Below are 23818 nucleotides of genomic sequence, written 5' to 3' on the forward strand. Positions count from 1 at the left end.
CGGCACCGGCAGGTCATAATTGAGGCTAGGGGCACGGGTGGCCCAGTCGTCTTAGGCGCCACAATTTGCTGTGCCTAGTTGCGTCCCTTGGACACCACGCCAGAAACCTATGATTGTGAGTTCGAATCATAGTTTGCCCCGATTTTATTTCTATATTTGTCAGCACCATACCCGTTCTATTGGGTTTTACTTCTGGCTTCCTCCCACATCAAGCTGACACGCCGTGATAAAACTGGAATACTGTTAATAGGGGTGTTGAACCCAACTCACTCACTATTAAGGGTGGTCAGGTAGACCAGTGGTTAAAGCGTTCGCTCGCCATGCCGAAGACCCGGGTTCGATTCCCGACATGGGTACAATATGTGAAGCCCATTTCTGGTGTCTCCCGCCGTGATATTGCTGGAATATTGCTAAAAGCGTGTAAAACAATACTCACTCACTATTATACTTAAAAATTTATGTCAGCATTGTTAGTGTTTATGGAGCATAAATGTGAAAAAAATGTTCAAACTGTGAACCCTTGTGGATTTACACAGCATATTCAATGACATTGCGTGTAGAGATGATAGATCACTGGGAGAAGCTTATGCACACTCCATGACCCCTGACGTGACAGGGCATTGTTTCGCCAGTTTGACTGGAACAAAATACTACAAATTACGTCATAGGGTATGATCACGTGTTTGAAAAGTTTGTGGTACTGTATTCCAAAGGTAGGCCAATAATTCCCTTGTTATACTTACAACAAAACCCCTGAGTTACCACACCTTGCACTATCAATGGCCAAACCCTTTAATATTTTGATTGGTTTGTTGTTTAACACCGCACTCAGCAATATTCCAGCTGTATGACGGCGGTCTGTAAATAATCAAGTCTGGACCAGGCAATTGGGATACAATGACATGCATCAACCAAGTCAGTAAGCCTGGCCACCGTTAGTAAGTTGCCTCTTACAACTAGCATGGGTTGCAGAAGACCAATTATAAACCAAATTTCAGAAACTGTAGTCCATCGGCGGAAGTGGCCTTATTTTTTTTCGCTTCACGGAAACATACACACCCATACAATTGCTTGGTGTGCCATTTAAGTGCAGTGGAATCACTATTTATTGTTGATTAACAGACAGTAAAACGACAAACAGCACCCGGGCGACTGCGTAAAGAGGCATAAAATAGCCTTAGCTCCATTAAAGGGAGGTTACTCTTCTGCCCCCAAGCACCTGCCCTGCCAAATGCTGCACCTGAGTCAGATCAATGAATTCTGTGGGAGGGAATCAGATGTTTAAAGTCCTCGCTGGGAACGTCAATGATCCTGGTCTTGATAAAAATCAATTAGTTAAAAATAGCCTGTTTCATGTTTGAGATTTTTTTCTCTCTGAGAAGAAAATGCGTTTGTGATCACTGATTTTGAATTTGTTTGAGAAATGATAAAGATTTTAATGTTGTGATACATGCTTTGTGCTAATTGGCATTTATCAGGTGTTTAGAAATACTTTTTGCAGTTTGTCATTGGTTTTCGATGACTTCATGACATTTGTCAAAATGACGTATTGGAAATCAACCAATTAATAGTTGTAAGCAGAAAATGGGTCTCAAAACCCCCCACTTTCATGTGAAATGAAAGGGGAATAAAAATACAGTGTTTTGTTATAGATATTATCATTGGTACATGTCATCATTTACTGTAAAAAGCGACTTTCGGTTAGTGTTGTCAATTCCTATTCGGAAATACGTCAACAACTTCATATGTGATTTCACTCAGCAATATTCCAGCTATGTCATGGCTGGACTGGACCAGACAATCCAGTGATTGATATCATGAGCATCAATCCACGCAATTGGGATACGGTGACATGCATCAACCAAGTCAGCGAGCCTGACCACCCGATCTCATTGGTCACCTCTTACCACAAGCATAGTTGCTGAAGATACATTCTACCCCGGATCTTCACGGGTCTTTAACCACAGTACCGCCAGTACAGTATAGCAATGTTTAATAAAAATAATGATAAAAAGTCCATTAATAATGTGCCAAATTCCACTCAAGTGAATATCCCAGCTATGTCATAGCAGGACTGGACCAGACAATCCAGTGATTGACATCATAAGATCGATCTACGTGATTGGGATACGATGACAGTTGCTAGGACAAGCATAGTCGCCTTTGACAGCAAACATGGGTTGCTGAAGACCTATTCTACCCTGGACCTTCATGGGTCAAGCAAGGGTTGCTGAAGACCTATTCTACCCAAGATCTTCACAGGTCAGGCATGGGTTGCTGAAGACCTATTCTACCCTGGACCTTCATGGGTCAAGCATGGGTTGCTTCACCTATTCTACCCTGGACCTTCACGTGGGACAAGCATGGGTTGCTGAAGACCTATTCTACCCTGGACCTTCATGGGTCAAGCATGGGTTGCTTGACCTATTCTACCCTGGACCTTCACAGGTCAAGCATGGGTTGCTGAAGACCTATTCTACCCTGGACCTTCACGGGTCAGGCATGGGTTGCTGAAGACCTATTCTACCCTGGACCTTCACAGGTCAAGCAAGGGTTGCTGAAGACCTATTCTACCAAGGACCTTCACAGGTCAAGCATGGGTTGCTTCACCTATTCTACCCTGGACCTTCACGTGGGACAAGCATGGGTTGCTTCACCTATTCTAACCTGGACCTTCATGGGTCAAGCATGGGTTGCTGAAGACCTATTCTATCCCGGATCTTCACGGGGATATTCTGATTGAGGAAAGAACAAAGAATGCTTCTTGTTTTGGAAGAACTTTCAAACACTCCAGTTGACTCGAGTTATATTAGCAGACAATAACACAAGGCCTAACCTGATCTAAAGTCCTGCAATGAACAGATTCATGGTCATGATCGGTTGTTCATCTCTTTCATCTTCCACTTGGGCAGTAATTGATGGGTAATTCAATAGGAAGTGTATCGCCATGGAACAACTCCAATTAAGAAACTACCATAAAAGGTTTCATGGCATCCGTGTAAAAGGTAACTGGACTGAGGTGTTGCACATCAAAGAATACTTTAAAAAATACATTTTTCATTTTATTTAAGTAGGTGTGAGACACTAAATTTCACATTTATTTCAAAATTAGAAAGTTGGTAATTTTGAAAATATTTCGTTTTTAAGCAATTTCAAAGTTTTGAGAGAACAAAGGGAGTAGTCATTTGTTTGATGTTGATTTTTGACTGTTGAAAAAGGTCACCCCTTCTGCATGCATGTAATCTTTTATGCATCTTGACGTAAATACTAGTGCATGTTAGGTGAAAATGGTCCCTGCGAAGCCATGTATTAAAGCTGAAAAGGTCAAATGTCACATTTTGTTATTTAAAATTTTAACAGGTTTCTCATTTGTTTCTGAAAGATCTCTGACCTATTTGTACTTGACATCTATTCTTGTGGCATGTTTTAAAAGTGCATGTACATGGCTGTCCCCCAATACTACGTGGCCGATGTGTATGATGGCATCAGGCTTGAGGGCTGGGTATGAACTGGATATTGTTCACAGGAAATCATGGGTGATACTTGACCACCGAGAGCAACTTCCAGGAACCAGGAGGTGTGTGATATGATTTCTGGCTCATCAGAGATGGTATTATCTTGTATCTGCTGGCGGTCAGGGGATGGGACTCCCGATCTCGACACCAACCCCCCGGACAGTGCTGTGGTCAGTCAGTCAGAGATCAATAATCCAACTGCCAAACCACTGTCTCTCATGTGGGGGAGGAGGGGTTGCCTTGAGTTATGGCAGTAGTGCAGTGTGGCGGTGCTCTGTCGCTCACTCACGCACTCACTCACTCACTCTCAACTACACTTCCTCACTCACTCAAACACCCACCCACTCACATAACTGAACTCTCATTCACTCACTCAGTCACTCATTCACTATCAACTATACTCGGGACGGTCAGGTAGCGTTAGCTCGTCAAGCCGAAGACCCGGGTTTGATTCCCGACATGGGTACAATATGTGAAGCCCATTTCTGGTGTCCCCCCGCCGTGATATTGTTGGAATATTGCTAAAAGCGGCGTAAAACCATACTCACTCACTAACTCCACTATACTCTCACTCTCTCACTCACCCACACACCCACCCATTCTCTCTCTCTCTCTCGAAGCCCGAAGTGTTGCAGGTCTCAGACGTTTACCACTTCCGTGAAACCCACGAGCACGGGTATGGTGCTGACAAACCTAGAAACATAATCGGGGCGAACCGGGGTTCAAACCCACAATCATAGGTTTCTGGCGTGCCCAAGGGACGCAACTCTGCACAGCGAATTGTGGCGCCTTAGACCCCTGGGCCACCCGTGCCCCCAGCCTCAATTATGGTCTGCCAGTGGTGTTCCATGGTGTATGCTGAGAAGCCATCATGATAGGATGTCATACAATCGACCAGTCGCAGAGCTGGTCCACACAGTCACCATCTAGTCTCTGAAATGAACAGGGGCAGTCGGGTAGCCTAGTGGTTAAAGCATTAGCTCGTCAAGCCGATGACCCGGGTTTGATTCCCGACATGGGTACAATATGTGAAGCCCATTTCTGGTGTCCCCTGCTGTGATATTGTTGGAATATTGCTAAAAGTGGTGTAAAACCATACTCACTCACTCACTCACTGAAATGAACATATTTTACAGAAAAAAACAGTTGTTAAATTATAGTTATGAAACATAATAAAAAGGAGCCCTGAGACATTTTTCATTTTCAGATACTGCAGTAATCTAGACTTGCTAAACACTATAGATTTGCATGGCCCGTGTTGGATATATTTGTTTCAGGGTCTGTATGACAGACTAGGGACCCAGCCTAAGTCAGAATCCCTACTTGGCCGAGGGCTATAGATATGTAGTCTAGAGCTCTGGAACCAAGTTACTGCCAGGAGAGTAAGCACTTTGGTGGCGATTTGGTCACAGATAAGTTGCCTTGAAGAGATCTGTACCAGGTCATTGCTTGTCCAGTGGACACTTCGATGCCATTTTGGTGGAGAAATAATGATGTTGTCTGCGAGAGCTGAATGGGGGACCTATATTTTGGCAATAATTCCTATGTAGGTTGTGATTGTGATATTATCACGTTGGTCACAAGATGTGTTGGGGCTTTTGAAAGGCTTTACATGCTTGTCTACTGTCAATGTTTTTGTGTGATTGGTTTGGTTTGCTTGCTCCAGGCCTGAACACAATCTGCAGATGTGCTGATTCAGCTGAAACACATCTTCCCGAGGCAAGGGAGGTAACTGACTATAAAAGTCTAGTTTCCACCCTTGCCGAACTAGGCTGGAATTCCTGGGCTCGATGGGAGTGCCACCAGTGGCTATTACCAGTTATGTGGCTTCTATGCCTCTCCTATGGACCAATCAGATTCCACCTCTCGTATCACTTGCATTTGTTTCAAACAAAACGGCGGCGCCCAGTCAAGACAATCTGATCGATAATCAAGATCTATATTGTGATAAAACGTGTTTAACATTGCGAAATGCATCAAATCACGTGAGCAACTTGATTTAAAACATGAAAAGATTTGGAAAATATCTGTTGACAAGTAGTTAGCGGTGCACATGTTTTGCAAATCCTGCAATCGACTGAAATCTGTTTGACAGTTTACGAACCGGATTTCGATTTCGTTGGGCGATTTTGATTGGACTATGCACAGACTCGTAACTCCATAATACCAGCCTAGCACGGCAAGGGTGGAAACTGGACTTTTATAGTCAGTAAACTCGCTTGCCTTAGGAATATGCTGAAACATGGCAGAGACGAAGGGTAGAAGCTTTTCAGGAACAAAATCTAAAAAAACCAACATAGATTACAATTCTCCTTCATTTTTGAACCAGAAATATACTTGCAGTGGAATCTTGTGAAAGCAGACTATTTTATACCTCCATCATACCAATACCATCTCATTTCATAGAGACCGCCTCCGTGGTCTCCTTGTTGACCGTCTGCCTGGAGAGTGGAAGGTCCAGGGTTTGATCCACGGCCGCGTCATACCAAAAGACGTTAAAAGATGGAACTTGTTGTTACCCTGTCTTGCACTGGTCTGGTCTGGTCGGCTCGGAGTCAGTAAAATGTGTCTGAGTGGGGTATTCATGTTTAAACTGCAGCATGGTATCTCAGTGGGTATCAGTCTGGACTAGTACAAGCAGCCACACACACACACACACATGCATGCACATTGCGATATATGTGCAATAATCTTGGACGCGACGTTAAACCCCATTTTACCTCACCACCATTTCATAGAGGTAAAGATGAAATCAATTTCCACCATTGTTATATTAAATGTGTCGAAAACGTGACAAAAAGATTTTTGTCCTAAACTAAAACATCAATGGCCATGACTATGCATCACTAACATGGCTGGTCTCGGAGTATATGCTTACTCCATCAAATAAAGGAGTAAGTATATACCCCTAACAGCTGTTGTTCTCATAATAAAGAAGTTGACATCATTAAATTCTCTTCTTATGTGTATCCCTTCTAAATGCCTTTCAAAGACTTGATGGCTGGTTTCGTAAAGAGCTAAAAACTCAAATTGAATCACAATAACTTCATTTTCGTGTTAACCACATGGGATGAGTAAATGAGTCAAATATAGTGATGGAATAAGAGATTAATGATGCTATTCTCAGTCTGTGCTTCTGACATGATCACTGGGACTGAAATTGGTAACATCGCTAACATCCAGCTGCGTCTAAATCCAAGTGAGTCTTAGCTCACCAGAACGACATGCACTTGGTTTGTACCTGGTGTCCCATGCTTGTGATATTGTGAGTGAGTGAGTATGGTTTTACGCCACTTTTAGCAATATTTCAGTAATATCACGGCAGGGGACACCAGAAATGGGCTTCACACATTGTATCCATTGTGATATTGTAGGAATAATGGCAAAAAAGGTGGATAACAATTGTTTTGCTGTTCAACACCACCAATCTCAATTTCGCCTCATGTTTCTGGGTTTGTCAGCACCATACTCGTTCTCATAGGGTTTTGCCAATGTGGTTTCATCACTTTGGGCTTTCCTCCCACACCATGATATAGCCTAAACACTGCATGAAACCCAACTCACTCACTCACTCATTCAGACATTCACAGCAGGCCTCTGCCATTTCTACTGGACACAGACCAACAGACCATCGGTTTAGTTCACTAAAGCATTCACTGATGATTGGTCGACTGTTTGAATCAGCAAATTGTTTAGTAGTTTGCCCCAACTTATATAGGTGAGCTACGTCGCCTGTCTGTGCTGTTTATCCTGAATGCAAATTTGATATGTATTCCTGAAAGGACATTTGCTGTCAGGATGCTAGAGACCAGCTATGATTGATTCGCCTTTAAGGAATCAGTGGCAGATATATTGTGTTTTAACATCTGCAAGCTTGCAGTGCAAAGCTAATGATCTGTGTGGCCCCGAGTTTAATGTCACTCGTGGTTATTTCATTTATGATGATTCAGGGGTTTCTCTATTAACTGATACCATCATCCAGCAGATCCGATAGTGGTGTGTTCGGTAAGTCTCTTCCCACTATTCCGTGAACATGTTTCTTTACCATCCAGTAGATCAGAGAGTGGTGTGTTGGGAATCTCTTCCTGCCATTCCATGAACATGTTTCTCCACCATCCAGTAGATCGGATAGTGGTGTGTTCGGGTAGTCTCTTCCTGCCATTCCATGAACATGTTTCCACCATCTAGTCGATCTGACAGTGGTGTGTTCGGGTAGTCTCTTGCTACTATTCCGTGAACATATTTCTCCACCCAGTGGATCAGATAGTGGTGTGTTCGGTAAGTCTCTTCCCACTATTCCGTGAACATGTTTCTCCACCATCCAGTAGATCGGAGAGTGGTGTGTTGGGGAGTCTCTTCCTGCCATTCCATGAACATGTTTCTCCACCATCCAGTAGATCGGATAGTGGTGTGTTGGGGAGTTTCTTCCTGCTATTCCATGAACATGTTTGCACCATCCAGTGAATCGGATAGTGGTGTGTTGGGGAAGTCATTTCCCACTATTCCATGAACATGTTTCCACCACCCAGTGGATCAGATAGTGGTGTGTTCGGGTAGTCTCTTCCCACTATTCCGTGAACATGTTTCTCCACCCAGTGGATCAGATAGTGGTGTGTTGGGGAGTCTCTTCCCACTATTCCGTGAACATGTTTCTCCACCCAGTGGATCAGATAGTGGTGTGTTGGGGAAGTCATTTCCCACTATTCCATGAACATGTTTCCACCACCCAGTGGATCAGATAGTGGTGTGTTCGGGTAGTCTCTTCCCACTATTCCGTGAACATGTTTCTCCACCCAGTGGATCAGATAGTGGTGTGTTGGGGAGTCTCTTCCCACTATTCCGTGAACATGTTTCTCCACCCAGTGGATCAGATAGTGGTGTGTTTGGGGAGTCTCTTCTCGCCATTCCATGAACAAGTTTCCACCATACAAAACCATCAAGTGGATCTGATCTCATTAAACTCAGATGTTTCAACCAAGTCATCAAGCTTTTCACCCAATCCATTTCATCCTCCTATCTACTGGTTGCTAAGAACCAGATGTAGCCTGGAATCCCAATGAAGGCTGTATGATGTGAAACATTAGTTTGTTTGTTTGTTGTTTAACACCACACTCAGCAATATTCCAGCTATATGACAGCGGTCTGTAAATAATCAAGTCTGGACCAGACATTCCAGTGATTGACATCATGAGCATCGATCCACGCAATTGGGATCGATGACATGCATCAACCAAGTCTGTGAGCCTGACCACCCGATCCCGTTTGTCGCCTCTTACGCCAAGCATAGTCAATTTTTACGGCAAGCATGGGTTGCTGACGACCTATTCAATCCGGATTTTCCGGGGTCTTTTAAGCATTAAGATGACACATTGTAATATTCACAGAAACTCACCCTAGTGCCTATTATATATATATCAGTTATGTCAACACAAGGTTTGTTGAGGAATTTTTAACTTTTATCGACAAGAGTTTATACATTTCATGTCAAGGTGAGATTATATTTATCATCCCAAATCATTCTTCCATCTTTTTTTGTTTGTAAACAGTAATATCAGTGTCTTGGGTGGAAAGAGTACAGCTAACCAGCTTCAGTGGCAGTAAGATTAGTGATGTCATTTGATTGTGCCGTGATGTCATTTGATTGTGCCGTGATGTCATTTGGTTGTGCCGTGATGTCATCACAATCGTCATAAAAGACATGGTCATCAATGGTTTCATGAGCCTAAAAAAATGATGAAAGTCCAAATTATTATTTTAAACAAAATTTATCGTTCGAGATGAGATTAGCTGGACATTAGGAGAATTCACATGAAGTGATATCATTTTATCCAACCTTATAGCTTGGACAGAGGACTTCAAAATAATTGTTTTTCACTTGCAATACACAGAGGAAAAAGACATATGCATGTTTCTTTAAGATAAGATATAAATATCACAGTAATCAATTGATGGAAGGAGAACCGCTCCCTTGGTGCGCTGAACTACACAGGGAAAATTGACTAAATGCCAACACTGCCTTTCAGAAAAGTCATCACGCCCCGCACATTAGTGGTTCATAGTGCGGAATGGCAATTTGGAGATGTTCCTGAAAGTGGCCCTGTGATGAACGCCGTACGGAATCAGTTGCTCACTGTCCCATGGACACCCAGACAGCCATTGGAACGTGAATACTGTCTTAACTATCAGTATTCTGCCAGCCACCTGCCTCATGGGTTCTCCATAGCTAGGCAGGAAAAGCCTGTTGGAGAGACAGACCTCTGTGGTCCAGTGGACAAAGTGTCTGCCTAGAGAGTGGAAGGTCGGTGGTTGGATCCCACGTGTCCTGGGTTCTCCATAGCTAGGTAGGAGAAGTCTTGTTGTGGAGACAGACCTCTGTGGTCCAGTGGACAAATTGTCTGCCCAGAGAGTGGAAGAGGTGGTTGTTACCCTGTCTGTCACTTGGGATTAATTGGAGAATATGACTCATCAGTTCAGAGTCAGTATACTGTGTCTGAGTGGGGTGTCCATGTTAAACTGTGGTGTCTCGGTGGGCTAGCACTATAACACTGGCATATGTCCAAACTAGAACAAGAAGCTCTCTCTCCCCTCACCCCCCTCCCCCCCCCCAAACACACACACACACACATTGCGCCATGCTCTTACATTCTCTCATTAGGTTAATTTGACTCTGTAGACTTCTTCTCTGAATTAGCAAGACTGAGTAGACTTTGAGTAGACTTTGGCATGTATTGTTCTTCAAATGATGAGATCATTTTGTTTTCAAATTATTGGATTTTAGGGTTGTTTTTTGCTCCAGTATTAATACAGAAAATACTTGAATACCAATGCCATCTGCTACCTTTGTCATGTGACTATTTTTGTTGACATTTGTCTACAAACCCAGTTGAACTAAAAACCCACATTTTTATTTTCAATGACTTTTGACTTTTGAAAAAGGAAAAAGTTTTATGGAGTCCATTTTCAGCCCTTTTAAAAACACTGGTATACTTCAAAAAGAAGGAGGAAGTTTGAGTCAGAATCCATTCAGTAAGAACATAATCAGAGCCACTTTTGCATGAGTGCACTTCTCCTGTTTTCAGGGATATTTTTCCATGACACACGAAACTGATTCTCATTATTTTTGAAGTCAAGTAAAATATTATGGCAATTCTTTGATGTTGACATAAATAAGATAAGTACAAATATATCTCAAGAGACACTAAGTCCATAGAGTTCAGAACCAGAGCCTGCCAATGATTGAACAAAAGATACAATGTCCAATCTCAAGTTTAATAAATTGCAGAATTGTGAAAGTTTCCTGGACACCTGGGTGCCGTTGTAAAAAGCGATCTTAGCGCTGTGATCATAACTCCCATACCTTAACGTAGACTTGCGTCAGTCGTAGCGCTAAGGTTGTTTTGTACAACGGCACCCTGGTCTTGGTTGGTGGGGAGAGGTCTATTTTGAGTTGTATTCTATAACTTGTATACCATCAGATTTTGAAGGAATCATTTCCTTCTCAACCAATGGTGAGTTTTTCTCATGTCTGCTTACCGCTGTTATATAGCTGGAATATTGCTGAGTGCGGCGTTAAACAACAAGCAAACAAACAAACATCATGTCCGCTAAGCAGAGGTTGTTAAAAGCATATCCTTCAATGGACTTCTTCCAAATGTCTCTGGAGAATTTCTTTGGTAATATTCATATGGTCAGAGGTCAAGGTCATGATAAGAAAGAAATTCCGAAGAAGAGTTTGCTGATTGCACTTTCTCAGATTCATAAACAGAAATGGCAGAAAAGGCTGCTTCTTGTTCAGTGGTACTGGCAAACACTTTCAGTGCTGTCCTTTTCACTTGGTTTACAAAAAATTAAGCTTCTTGACCCACTCCGTGGTTTTGTGGTGGAGCATCAAACTGGAGAACGGAAGGTCCGGGGTTTGATCCCCGGCCACATCATACCAAAAGACGTTAAAAGATGGTACTTGTTGTTACCCTGTCTGGTGCTCGGTATAAAGGTGCTAAAACAAGGACTGGTCGGCTCAGAGTCAGTATACTGTGTCTGGGTGGGGTATTTATGTTAAACTGCCGCATGGTCAGGGTTAGAATTTAATTTTTTTAGGCACAAGCAAATTTTTGCTTGTGGTTTTAAAAGTTACAAGCAAAATAAAAAATCAACAAGCAATTATTTTTTCTCAACTCAAAACTTCCAAATATATATCACAAGATTGCATGATCATGATTTATGCTGCATATAAATAATGGCTGATTATGCATGTTATGACATTCAGATAACAAAGTAATTAAATTACACTCATAAAACATTTATCAAAGAAAATATCTGCATGTGTGTAAAACATCTTTGCTACCACATATTATACACCATTTCAAGTTCCAATCCTATTGTTTATAAAATATGTTATGTTTATCACATTATTTAGATAATGCATTTACAACTTAATTATGTTCGTTGTAAATAAAGAAAATGTAAGCTAACACATTCATAACGTCCAGATTAAGGACCAAGGAAGCGCAAAATTGACGATTTTCGCAAACAGAATCTATAAGATTTCATAAAAAACGCAATTGGAAAAATATTTTAAAAAGAATTGTAAATAGATCTGGTATCTGCCATCACCCATTTCCCGATATCTGCGGCTGTTCGTTCAGTAACATGAAGAGATACCTCCGTTTTCGAATAACATGGTCGTCGAAGACTGCCATGTGACACATCGCTAGAAAGCTTCGATAAAATTGGTTTCTAATGACGCTTTCTTTGCCGAAATCTGCTACAAGGTTCGTGACTGGTCAAATCTGAACACGTGACCTAAGTCAGCCAATCAAATTACATCTGTGGTCTGATAAATTTCAGAATTTGACGAAAGACTTTTGTTAAATCATGTTATTCTGAACGTTTTAAGCAGGAAATTGCGATCTATATTAAAAATATGGAACTTCATAGATGTATCGTGCCAGGTTACGAGCTGTGACAAAGATTTTTCATGCTTATATTTTTGCATTAAACATCGTCTCCGAACCTAGGAAATTGAGACGACGAAAGCCGAGATGTCATTTGACTTACATTACACACGATCGCACGAAAAGATGGAAATAATAACTTAAATGTAAGTTTGACAACTTTAAGATATATTTTTAAAATTTTATCTGTTACTTTGTATAACATATAGCTTGAAACGTCTTTACATTGCTCTTTTACATGTTCGATGTGGATCCCGTTGTCGAAAAGCGTTTTCGAGATTTTATTTTCAATAACATTGCGGGACATAGTGAATAGTTTTTTAATTTATCGATAAGAAATGATAAATTGAAATGGAATACGTATTTCAGACATTATGAAATGTGATAGATTAAATAAATGAATCATAGGACAGGTAGGTTAATAAAATTATATACTATTTTGACGTGACTACGGCTTCGTCAGTCAACCGGCCTCCGGGTGTCGTCTGGGATTCGAGGATGGCATGTCATCTTAAAATATGAAACGACCTTGGGTCAATTGAATAAATTACCGATGACATAGTTTTTACGGCATTTGATTGGTCTCCCGAAAATAGACATACGTCATTTGCATAATATTAATCTCCGTGCTATATGTTCATTGGTCAAAAAGAGCTCGGAATAGTCCGTGTTCACGAAAGTTGAAAAGAAGTAAAAGTTTTTCCCGGAAACGCGAATGGGGAGGTAACTCTAAATTGGAGGTAAACAAATCAAGGAAAATCTTCGCGAAATCAAATGTTATCACAGTGAATTTAGAAATTTAGGTATTTCTCAACCAATTGTTAAGCGGAAAAAAGCAAGACGCAAAAAATATCGTCTTTATTTTGATTTATAGACGCAAAATCATAAATTAAGACGCATTTTGCGTCTTAGCGTCCCTTAATTTCGAACCCTGATGGTATCTCAGTTGGCTAGCACTATAAATCAGTATCAGTCCGGACTAGTACAAGCAGCCACACACACACGTGTATGCACGTTGCTATATAAGTACAGATTCTTGTACCTTTTTGTAAACTTTGGTGGCTGAGTGGGTTAGATCGCTGACTTTGTGTGCTGGCGATTAGGTGCCTCACTCGGAGAGTGTGGGTTTGAATTCCGAATGGGACTCGACCCTCAAAAGTACGAGTATCTCTACTTTACTCAGACAGTGTTATCCTAAATATGACATTTGTTACATCTGACCGCTTTCTAATGGCATTAACTATAAACTCAATATGTTGTTTGGCTATGATGCTGTGAGCATCCTCAAAATATCCCCTCATCAGCAGGCAGGGAGACAAAGAAAACAGTCTTGATATCAGGTGATATCAGGTGATTGCTGCATGTTTGCCTTCTGCGGGTTGGAGAAAGCTCCATGTTGTGCCAGAAACGTCTCACCTTCCTGATATTAATAGCCATGAATTGTCTTACTTGTCTTAGGAAAGATATGCTGTATATCTTGAAATTAACGCGAGCGTGAATTAAATGCGAAAAACGCAAGTGGTTAAACATCGCATTTATATCAACAATATGACATTTTGGATAGCAGAAATATCAACTTAGATATATGCTGAAAACAAACAACTGTGTATTCCACATCACTGTTTATTGAGCAGCACTTGTAACAAGGATATTAACAATGTCATTCAAACATTAACTACATCCTGTGAACAAGTTGTTCTTACTTATGTCATCATTGATCACACCTGCAAGTCCGCCACTGACACAACACGGACAGCCTCCGTGGTCTAGTGGTAGAGCGTCCGCCCGGAGAGCGGAAGGTCCAGGGTTTGATCCCCAGCCGCGTCATACCAAAAGACGTTAAAAGATGGTACTTATTGTTACCCTGTCTGGCGCTCAGCATTAAGGGGCAAAAACAAGGACTGGTTGGCTCGGAGTCAGTATCCTGTGTCTGAGTGGGGTATTCATGTTAAACTGCGGCATGGTATCTCAGTGAGCTAGCATTATAAATCGGCATCAGTCCGGACTAGTACAAGCAGCCAAACAAACACACACACGTGCATGCACGTCGCTATATAAGTGCAATAATCTTCGATGCGACGTTAAACCCCATTTCACCTCACCTCACCTCACAAAACACAGTGTCTTTGTTCTTTGTGACTGTGTCAAAGGCTGACACAAGCCAGCACACATGGATAGGCTTCATCACACTAATTTTTAGATTGACAGCGTTTGTTTTGTCACCCGTCTTTCAGTTTGTTGACACTTTCTCTGCACTTTCTTCCTTTGAACTTCCTTAATGCCAGTCATCAGAATAAACAAAAAAAAGAGTCTGTTGTTTTGAGGAAAACACTATGTATTGTTTCAGCGGATGTACTCTACTTAGCGCTAATAACGGTGCTATTTGGTATGTGATTGGATTAATGTAAGCTAAGTTGGATTAAGGTGAGGATTCTCCTGTAAACCTAACAGAAAACATTTTCTATATGTGCGAGGGGCGTTCAATAAGTTTTGCAACTTCAATATAAGACCAAGTCGCAGAATATCTTTTGCACTTTTGCACCCAGTGGTGGATCCGTGTTTCATCACCTGTCACTAGACGAGAAAGAAATCCGGCTTCATCAGCAGTTTGGAGATCGAGGTGGACTCAACAACTTTCACCTCTCTAATGGCGATCTTGAGCTTTGAGGTTTCTAGGTACCCATCTCGCAGATACCTTGGACAAACCAAGATGCTCATGAATAATAGTTCCAACTGTTCCAACTGATGTTTGGAATTCCCTAGAAAGTTCAGATACTTTCACTCGTCGGCCAGACAAAAATCTTCTTTCTATAGCAGCAATGGTTTCCGGTTGGGTGGCATCTGAAGGCCTGTCTGACCTTGGGTCATCTTCTATGGACTCCCTACCCATTTTCAACTGTAGAGACCAACGGCAAACTGTGGAATAGTCAGGAGCATCCTTACCCATCACTTTACACATGCGATCATGGATTTCTTTTGCTTTGCATCCCTCCTTGGTAAGAACCGTCTCCGTGGTCTAGTGGTAGAGCGTCCGCCCAGAGAGCGGAATGTCCGGGGTTCGATTCCTGGCCCAGTCATACCAAAAGACATTCAAAGATGGTACTTGTTGTTACCCTGTCTGGTCTTCAGCATTAAGGCGCTAAAACAAGGACTGGTCGGCTAGGAGTCAGTATACTGTGTCTGAGTGGGGTATCCATGTAAAACTGTGGCATGGTATCTCAGTGAGCTAGCACTATAAATCGGCATCAGTCCGGTCTAGTACAAGCAGCCACACACACACACACACACACGTACATGCATGTTGCTATATAAGTGCAACAATCTTGGATGTGATGTTAAACCCAATTTCACCTCACCTTGCCTCACCTCCTTGCTAAGGAACTTACTTATTACAGCGCGTTGTTCATGTTTGAGAGAATCCATGATTGTGACCACCCTTAGGTGGGTGAATGGAGCCATCACATCTAACTTATTGTTGTGTCTGGAACTTGTTATGACACGTGTCAACCTGATGTTATGACTAGTGTCACACCTGCCACAAGTTGACATTGTTAGTATAAACTCAAATGCCCAAGTTGCAAAACTTATTGAACGCCCTTCATATAATTCCACTGATGCATTTTTGGCTAGGGGCCAGTGGTTGCATTCTTTTGGAGACGCATTAATTTCACGATTTACTTTATGTTGTCTGTGATAAGTACTGGCTGGGGATGTAAGTAATGTGCGATTCTTGGCAGTTTGTGTTGAGACATCAAAGCGGAGGTTTCATATAGCTTCTGATCTTCCTGAAACATACCCTCCGTATCGGTTTCACCAAAATGGTAGATGTGTATGACCTGTGTCACATTGACTTGAATCACACGTTGAACTGACAGGCCAAAGTAGTGTAAGCCCCAACTCACTCACTCACTCACTCACTCACTCACCCTCTCACTCACTCACTCACTCACCCACCCACCCACCCACCCACCCACCCACCCACCCACTCACTCACTCACCCACCCACCCACCCACCCACCCACCCACTCACTCACTCACTCACTCACTCACCCACCCACCCACCCACCCACCCACGCACCCACCCACTCACTCACCCACCCACTCACTCACTCACTCACTCACTCACTCACTCACCTACCCACCCACCCACCTACCCACCCACCCACCCATTCACTCACCCACCCCACCACCCACCCACCCACCCACCCACTCACTCACTCACTCACTCACCCACCCACCCACCCACTCACTCACTCACTCACTCACTCACTCACTCACTCACTCACTCACTCACTCACCCTCTCACTCACTCACTCACTCACCCACCCACCCACCCACCCACCCACTCACTCACTCACTCACCCACCCACCCACCCACCCACTCACTCACTCACTCACTCACTCACCCACTCACCCACCCACCCACTCACTCACTCACCCACCCACTCACTCACTCACTCACTCACTCACCTACCCACCCACCCACCCACTCACTCACCCACCCCACCACCCCACCACCCACCCACCCACCCACCCACTCACTCACTCACCCACCCACCCACCCACCCACCCACCCACCCACCCACCCACCCACCCACTCACTCACTCACTCACTCACTCACTCACTCACTCACTCACTCACTCACTCACTCACTCACTCACCCAACCTACCATCCACCCACCCACCTAAGTTATTAGGAATTAATGATCCATACTTTTTGCTCTCTGCATTTTGGGCAAATCTTAATTTGACTGCTCCAGTGCTCTTTGAGCAAACAGCTTGATTGGTTCCCATTGCTGGATTAATGGCCAGCTTTGATGCTCGTTTGCTTCATTAGCCTCCGCTGCCGTTTTGTCATCATTTGTTTGATAAGAACATTCTCAATTAAAAGTGTAATAGTGTCATATGTTTATTGAATCACGTATCAAACTCTTGTAATGACAGCATCAATATTAATATGAAATTGTTCATCTGATAGTCTTGTCATATTTCTTTTCAAAGTTCCTTGTGGAAAACAAGGGCAGCATATTATGACAGCTGTTATTCATGTCAGTTTCTTTTCTTAATCTCATCACTTCTCGTTGACCTTGAGTCAAGATGACAAGTTGAGTTATCTACTTCTTGTGCAAGCCTAACATGACACCAATGGTGCCAGGACTTTCTTTCCTCCGCCACTGGAGAGCTCCAAGTAGCTTTCATCACACTGTAGCAGTTACCTTATTTCCTCTGGCACTGAAGAACTCTAAGTAGATGTCACCATACAGGAACTGCCTCTTGGAGTGGACCGGAATTACGATGCCGTGAGGGTGGGCTGAAGATGATGAATGCTCACCAGAATATTGGCATCGATTGTGTCTAGGTGTTCTGTTCCTGTCATCACTGAGACAATGATGGACGTTCGAGTGTATAATTGAAGATATATGCGGGATGGGACTGTAGGTATTGCCTAGTTAACGATGCCTTGTCTGTAATCTGCTACCTGTAACCCGTCCGATCGAGTGCCCGTCACGTCCTTGCTTCGATCGAACCTGGTGATCGATCACACACCCTGCTGATGATTTCTGAAATCAATTAATGGTAAAAGATGAGTTCTAAGAGATGCAGAGGCTGCGGTTGCGCAGATCAATCTTTTTAACACATCTGGTACTTACTATGTGTTTTGTATTGATTTTGTCTGTTAGTATTGATTATGTGGTTCAAGGTATTGTCACCCAACCCAACAGGAGTAGATGTTCCATTGCTCATTTCAACCTGGAGGTCACTTTGGACAAGTTGTTTTTGCAAAATAACTAGATTTTGGAAGAAAAGAACAAGGAGCTCAAGATTTTAACTTATCACAGACAGACGGACAAGTGGCCGTGTCTAACCCTGCCCTCACTGAGTGAGGGTTCACAACCTGCTCAGATGTTCACTGTGTTCACAAACAGTTTTCGTTCACTAGTCCGTATAATAATAACATACAGCAAAGCCCTTAAAAATGGCAAATTTCTAATAGTCCTCATGAAACCATAACTATTAGGCAGTTTGGCAAAGACTATTGGACAAGTGCCAATTTCTATCGCTGGTTCATGCTATCAACCACTGGTTTTCCAGGACCAGTTGAATTGCAGGCCTCTGTGACAAGTCACTCTTTGCTCACAGAATGGTTCATCAGTTTCCTGGCCCTAATGCCTGCAACAAGATGAAACTCTGTCAAACATCGAGAGCATGGAATGGTGGTCATGCTTTCAGTCATTGGTTTTTCTAGTCCAGACTCAATCAATGGTTAACGTGTTAATGCTGGAACATTGTTGACTGCAGCGTACAACAACATGCATTCACCCCATCACAGCATTTCTCTACTTAGTGGCTCCTTGAATATCCGTGGTAGCTATAGAATAGGTCTTCAGCAACCCATGCTTGTCCCCCGTGAAGATCCGTGGTAGCTATAGAATTGGTCTTCAGCAACCCATGCTTGTCCCCCGTGAAGATCCGTGGTAGCTATAGAATTGGTCTTCAGCAACCCATGCTTGTCCCCCGTGAAGATCCGTGGTAGCTATAGAATAGGTCTTCAGCAACCCATGCTTGTCCCCCGTGAAGATCCGTGGTAGCTATAGAATAGGTCTTCAGCAACCCATGCTTGCTGTAAGAGGCAACTATGCTTGTCGTAAGAGGCGACTAACTGGATCGTTTGGTCAGGCTCACTGACTTGGTATAATGCATGTCATCTTATCCCAATTGCGGGGATCGATGCTCATAATGTCAATCACTGGCTTATCTGGTCCAGACTCTATTATAAAGCTGGAATATTGCTGAGTGCTGCGTTAAACAAGAAACAAACAAAACAAACAAAACTTAGTGTGATCTCATCTGGTGAAGATTAGGTTGTTGGTTCGATTCTAGCCTGTATCAAACCAAAGATTTAAAAAAAATGGTACTTGTTGTTACCCTGCCTGGTGCACTGCATTAAGGGGATAAAACAGGGACTGGTCGCCTGGGAGTCGGTATGCATCCATTTGATTTGTAGGGGTGACTTTATTTTAGAACATTATATTTTTTCCCAGCTCTATCAAACAATTTATTTACTGAGCACAATCAAACAATCTTATAATTTTCACAATTAACACAAAAAATTGATGTTTGGGTATTATTTTCACCACTGCCAACAAACAATTTTACACACACCCCCACCCCCACCCCCACCCCTAGAAATCGAATGGATGCTCCCTAAGGTTTCCCAACGATTTAAAATTTAAAAAATTGTTAATCATATGTCGAACTTGTGATGTGCTGATCATCGATAATAATTGAGATATGATTGGTCGTAATGGCTGTAGAAGCCCATAATCGATATCTGGGGGAAAATATCATTTAATATTTAATGTTCATTTCATGATCGACCGTTCATTAAAGCTGCATATAGGTGCAATAATCTTGAATGCAACGTTAAACCCCATTTCACCTCACATTGAAGAGAAATTATGTTCCATGGTCTAGTGCCCAGTACCAGACATTGTGATTAATACAATGTGGGATCTGAGACATGGTCTCGGAGTGATTAGAGTCATCATCAACCACAAGATTGGTCTTCCTCATACAATGTCAGGTTGTAGACAGGTCATTTTGTGCTTAATGACTTGAATCAAGCTTGCTGCGACGACGCATTGGCCCGAGTCTTACAGCCATGAAGATGACCATCTGTGGTCAGCGATGCTCGGATCATCGTGCTGACTGGACATGGTCTTCTGTGAGAGGCTGAAATGGCGCCAATGGACGTTAAAAATGGGCAGTGTTCCTTGGTTGGGTGTCGGGTAATTAGTCGCCAATTATTGGCAGATTATCATAGAGCCAACAACTTGAGTTGGCCGTTCAATCAATCAATCTGGGTTATCTATAAGTAGGTCAGGGGCCTAGTTAATTATTTTTATGGGGCATTGAAGCAGATAAAACTCTTGTACGTTATTGACGGGGGACTTCCTGGCAACCTATTTAAAGAGATTCCAGGATGCACTGGTAGCACACGTTTCTGCACACTGACGGGATACCCTCTTTGGTCATGGACAAGGTGTCTCAGCTAGGATAAATAGGACTCATATTTTTCTGGCCGCTATACACTGTATTTTTTCCAGTCTTGTTCTGACATTTTGATTGCTGCCGTGTTGGAAACTAAAGTAGTCATTTGGGTGATCATAGGGTCTGAGGTTCTATTTATCATCCAAAATCAGTAACCAACTTTTTCAGCTTGTAAACGTTAGTAACCAGTGTCTTGTGTGTAAATAGTACAGTTAACCTGCTTCAGATGCAGACATGTTAGTGATGTCATTTGATTGTGACATCATGGAAACCGATGATGTCACTATTGTCTGCAAAGCATTGTGATGCAATCGCTTGATCTCACCCAAGCCATATCTCCTGTGGAAGCCAGTCTAGGATGATAAAATAAAATTTGATTTTGGAGCCAAAGTATGTTAGAATCCCAAGGTCAGCCAATACATCCATTGTTTCCAAGTCTTTCCCTCCTTGATGCCCCAAACATGGACTTTGCCTGGCAGTGTTACATGTGGCCGTGAAGATCTGGGGTAGAATAGGTCTTCAGTAACCCGTGCTTGTCGTAAGAGACGACTAAGGGGATTTGGTGGTCAGGCTTGCTTACTTGGTTGATGCATATCATCCCAACCTAGCGCAGGTAAACGCCGGGAGTAACCATGACTCTCTTAACCTCACAACCTGTGCTCTTGGGTTTCACCAAAGTGGTAAACGTCTGAGACCTGCATCACTTCGGGCTTTCCTCTGATATTAAGCTGACACGCTGTGATATAATTGGAATACTGTTAAAAGTAGTTATAAACCCATCTCACTCTCACAACCACGATTCATATTTTATTCTGGTATGTACGGTGGCCCATAAGGGACATGGAGTCTGTTTTTCCATATTTTGATATTTCACTTACATTTATCGTAACCTTTTGCAAATTAACACGATTTGTCTTACAAATATGTGATAAATCATGTTTAAAGAAGATATTGAATCGCTGAAAAACGAAACGAAAATGTCAAAAACTAAAATGAAAATACAGAAAACTATTTCCACCGCGGTGATAATATTCCCACTGCGGTGATAATATTTCCACCGCGGTAAAAACTATTTCCACCGCGGTGATACTATTTACACCGCGGTGGAAATAGTTTACTGTGTATTCATTTTAGTTTTTGACCTTTTCGTTTTGGTTTTTGACATTTCAATTTTAGTTTTTGACATTTTCACTTCACATTTCAGCGACTCAAAAGCTACTTAAAAGTACATTTTCTATGTTTTCAGATGTTTTTATACATGGTTTATCACATATTTGTATGGCAGATTGTGTTAATTTGCAAAAGGTTCAGATAAAAGTAAGTTAAACATCAAAATATTGAAAAACAGACTCCATGTCCCTTATGGGCCACCGTAGGTATGGGACCGCCTCCGTGGTACTTTTTATATTTGTAGATTATTTCAATTTGGAATATGTCAAATACTAAATATTCCTGCTTCAAGCAAAAAGTTTGTATTACTAATGTTTTCCAGGTTGGAATAGATTGCGTTTCGCCCAGTAGGCAAAATACAGACAATAATTGAAATTTATCCTTGTGTAAAAATTTCAAACCACCTCCTAGGGCTTTGCCCTATTAAGACTCAATTTCCAAATTATCCAGCTCAACAGGGTACAGTGTTTGATGAAATGGAAGGAATGGAATATTCAAGTGTATAAACCATCCTGATGAGATGATACGGAGGCAGAGATAACTCAGGTGTAATGCTGCTGCTCTTGTGTTGTAGATCTGAAGCGAGAGGCCAGTATCTGTCACATGCTGAAGCATCCCCACATTGTGGAGCTCCTGGAGACCTACAGCTCGGAGGGCATGCTGTATATGGTCTTCGAATAGTGAGTATTGTTTGTTATCACATAGGATATATATGTTCTCCATGCCTGAGTCCAGGTGTGTGGTATTGGACATGGTCAGTATTGGTTGTTATCACATAGGATATATATGTTCTCCATGCACTGTCCATGAGTGTGGTATTGGACATGGTCAGTATTGCTTGTTATCACATAGGATATATATGTTCTCCATGCACAGTCCAGGTGTGTGGTCAAGGACATGGTCAGTATTGGATGTTATCACATCCGGGGCAGAATAGGTCTTCAGCAACCCATGCTTGTACCCCATGAAGATCCGGGTAGAATAGGCCTAAAAGGCGACTTTGCTTGTCGTAAGAGGAGACTAACGGGATTGGGTGGTCAGGCATGAGCTACGTATCTATCATTAAGATGCTCATGATGTCAATCACTGGATTGTCTGGTCCAGACTACGTTATTTACAGACTGCCGTCATATAGCTGGAATATTGCTGAGTGCAGTGCTAAACAACAAACAAACTAACATTCATCTGGACACGTTTCTCCTGGATGACTGGCATGACTTAAGGGGGGGCGGTGGGGTAGCCTAGTGGTTAAAGCGTTCGCTCGTCACGCCGAAGACCCGGGTTCGATTCCCGACATGGGTACATTTTGTGAAGCCCATTTCTGGTGTCCCCCGCCGTGATATTGCTGGAATATTGCTAAAAGCGGCGTAAAACCAAACTCACTCACTCATGACTTAAGGTCACACATGAAAAGTCGCACTGTAAGGTTTTTGGTTCATAAAACATCAAGACTTTTCCAGCATTTACGCTTTATCAAACAAAACAAGCATTCTAATGGAATTGTACAACATCATTAGTATTTTAAATTAGATACAGAAATTCTACAATCTAGCTATATTCAATTGCCTGTGAGAAAGATACAGAGAGATCGGTCTGATAGTTCGTGTCATCCCTGGGCAAGGGCTATGCTAATGCAAGCACCTGATTTGATGTAAAGATTCAGCGTGGCGAAGTGAAGCCAGTGGATAATATTTGGTATGATACCTAGACTTAATTAGCGTGACTTAATTTGCTTGTAGAGGCTTGGCCATCAGTGCTTCATTCAACGTATAATTTAGGGCCATGTTTGCGGAAGTGTTGATGAATGAACATGACTGCATGGACAGATTACTCGATCAGAAATAATTCTCCATCATACAAAACGTCTGTCTGGCCAAAGACATCCCAAGATAGGAACAATAGTTTACCATTATGGTCTTTGAACACACAATGCCATTTGGAAAGCGGTCAAATGTAACAAATGTTATATTTGGGATAACACTTTCTGAGTGAAGTACAGATTCTCGTACTTTTTTGGGTTGAGTCGCATCCGAGATTCGAACCTACACTGCCAGGGTGAGGCAACTAATTGCCAGCACACAAAGTCAGCGATCTAACCCACACAGCCTTGGTACTGAGGCTTCCAC

At 42.4% G+C, this 23818-nt stretch overlaps 1 protein-coding gene across 11 annotated transcripts in view; it reads left to right on the forward strand.

The window, feature by feature from the left end:
* Positions 1-23818, forward strand: part of LOC139448502 (peripheral plasma membrane protein CASK-like) — a 483162-nt gene that overhangs the window by 147410 nt on the left and 311934 nt on the right. For all 11 annotated transcript variants that reach the window (XM_071230056.1, XM_071230052.1, XM_071230057.1 and 8 more), the window contains one exon: positions 22267-22372. In XM_071230056.1, the coding sequence (XP_071086157.1) occupies positions 22267-22372 (106 nt within the window). The remainder of the gene's footprint in view (positions 1-22266; positions 22373-23818) is intronic.

This window comes from Haliotis cracherodii, unplaced genomic scaffold (assembly GCF_022045235.1).
Source record: "Haliotis cracherodii isolate W230 unplaced genomic scaffold, xgHalCrac1.p SCAF_7, whole genome shotgun sequence".
NCBI classification, from domain to species: Eukaryota; Metazoa; Mollusca; class Gastropoda; order Lepetellida; family Haliotidae; genus Haliotis; species Haliotis cracherodii.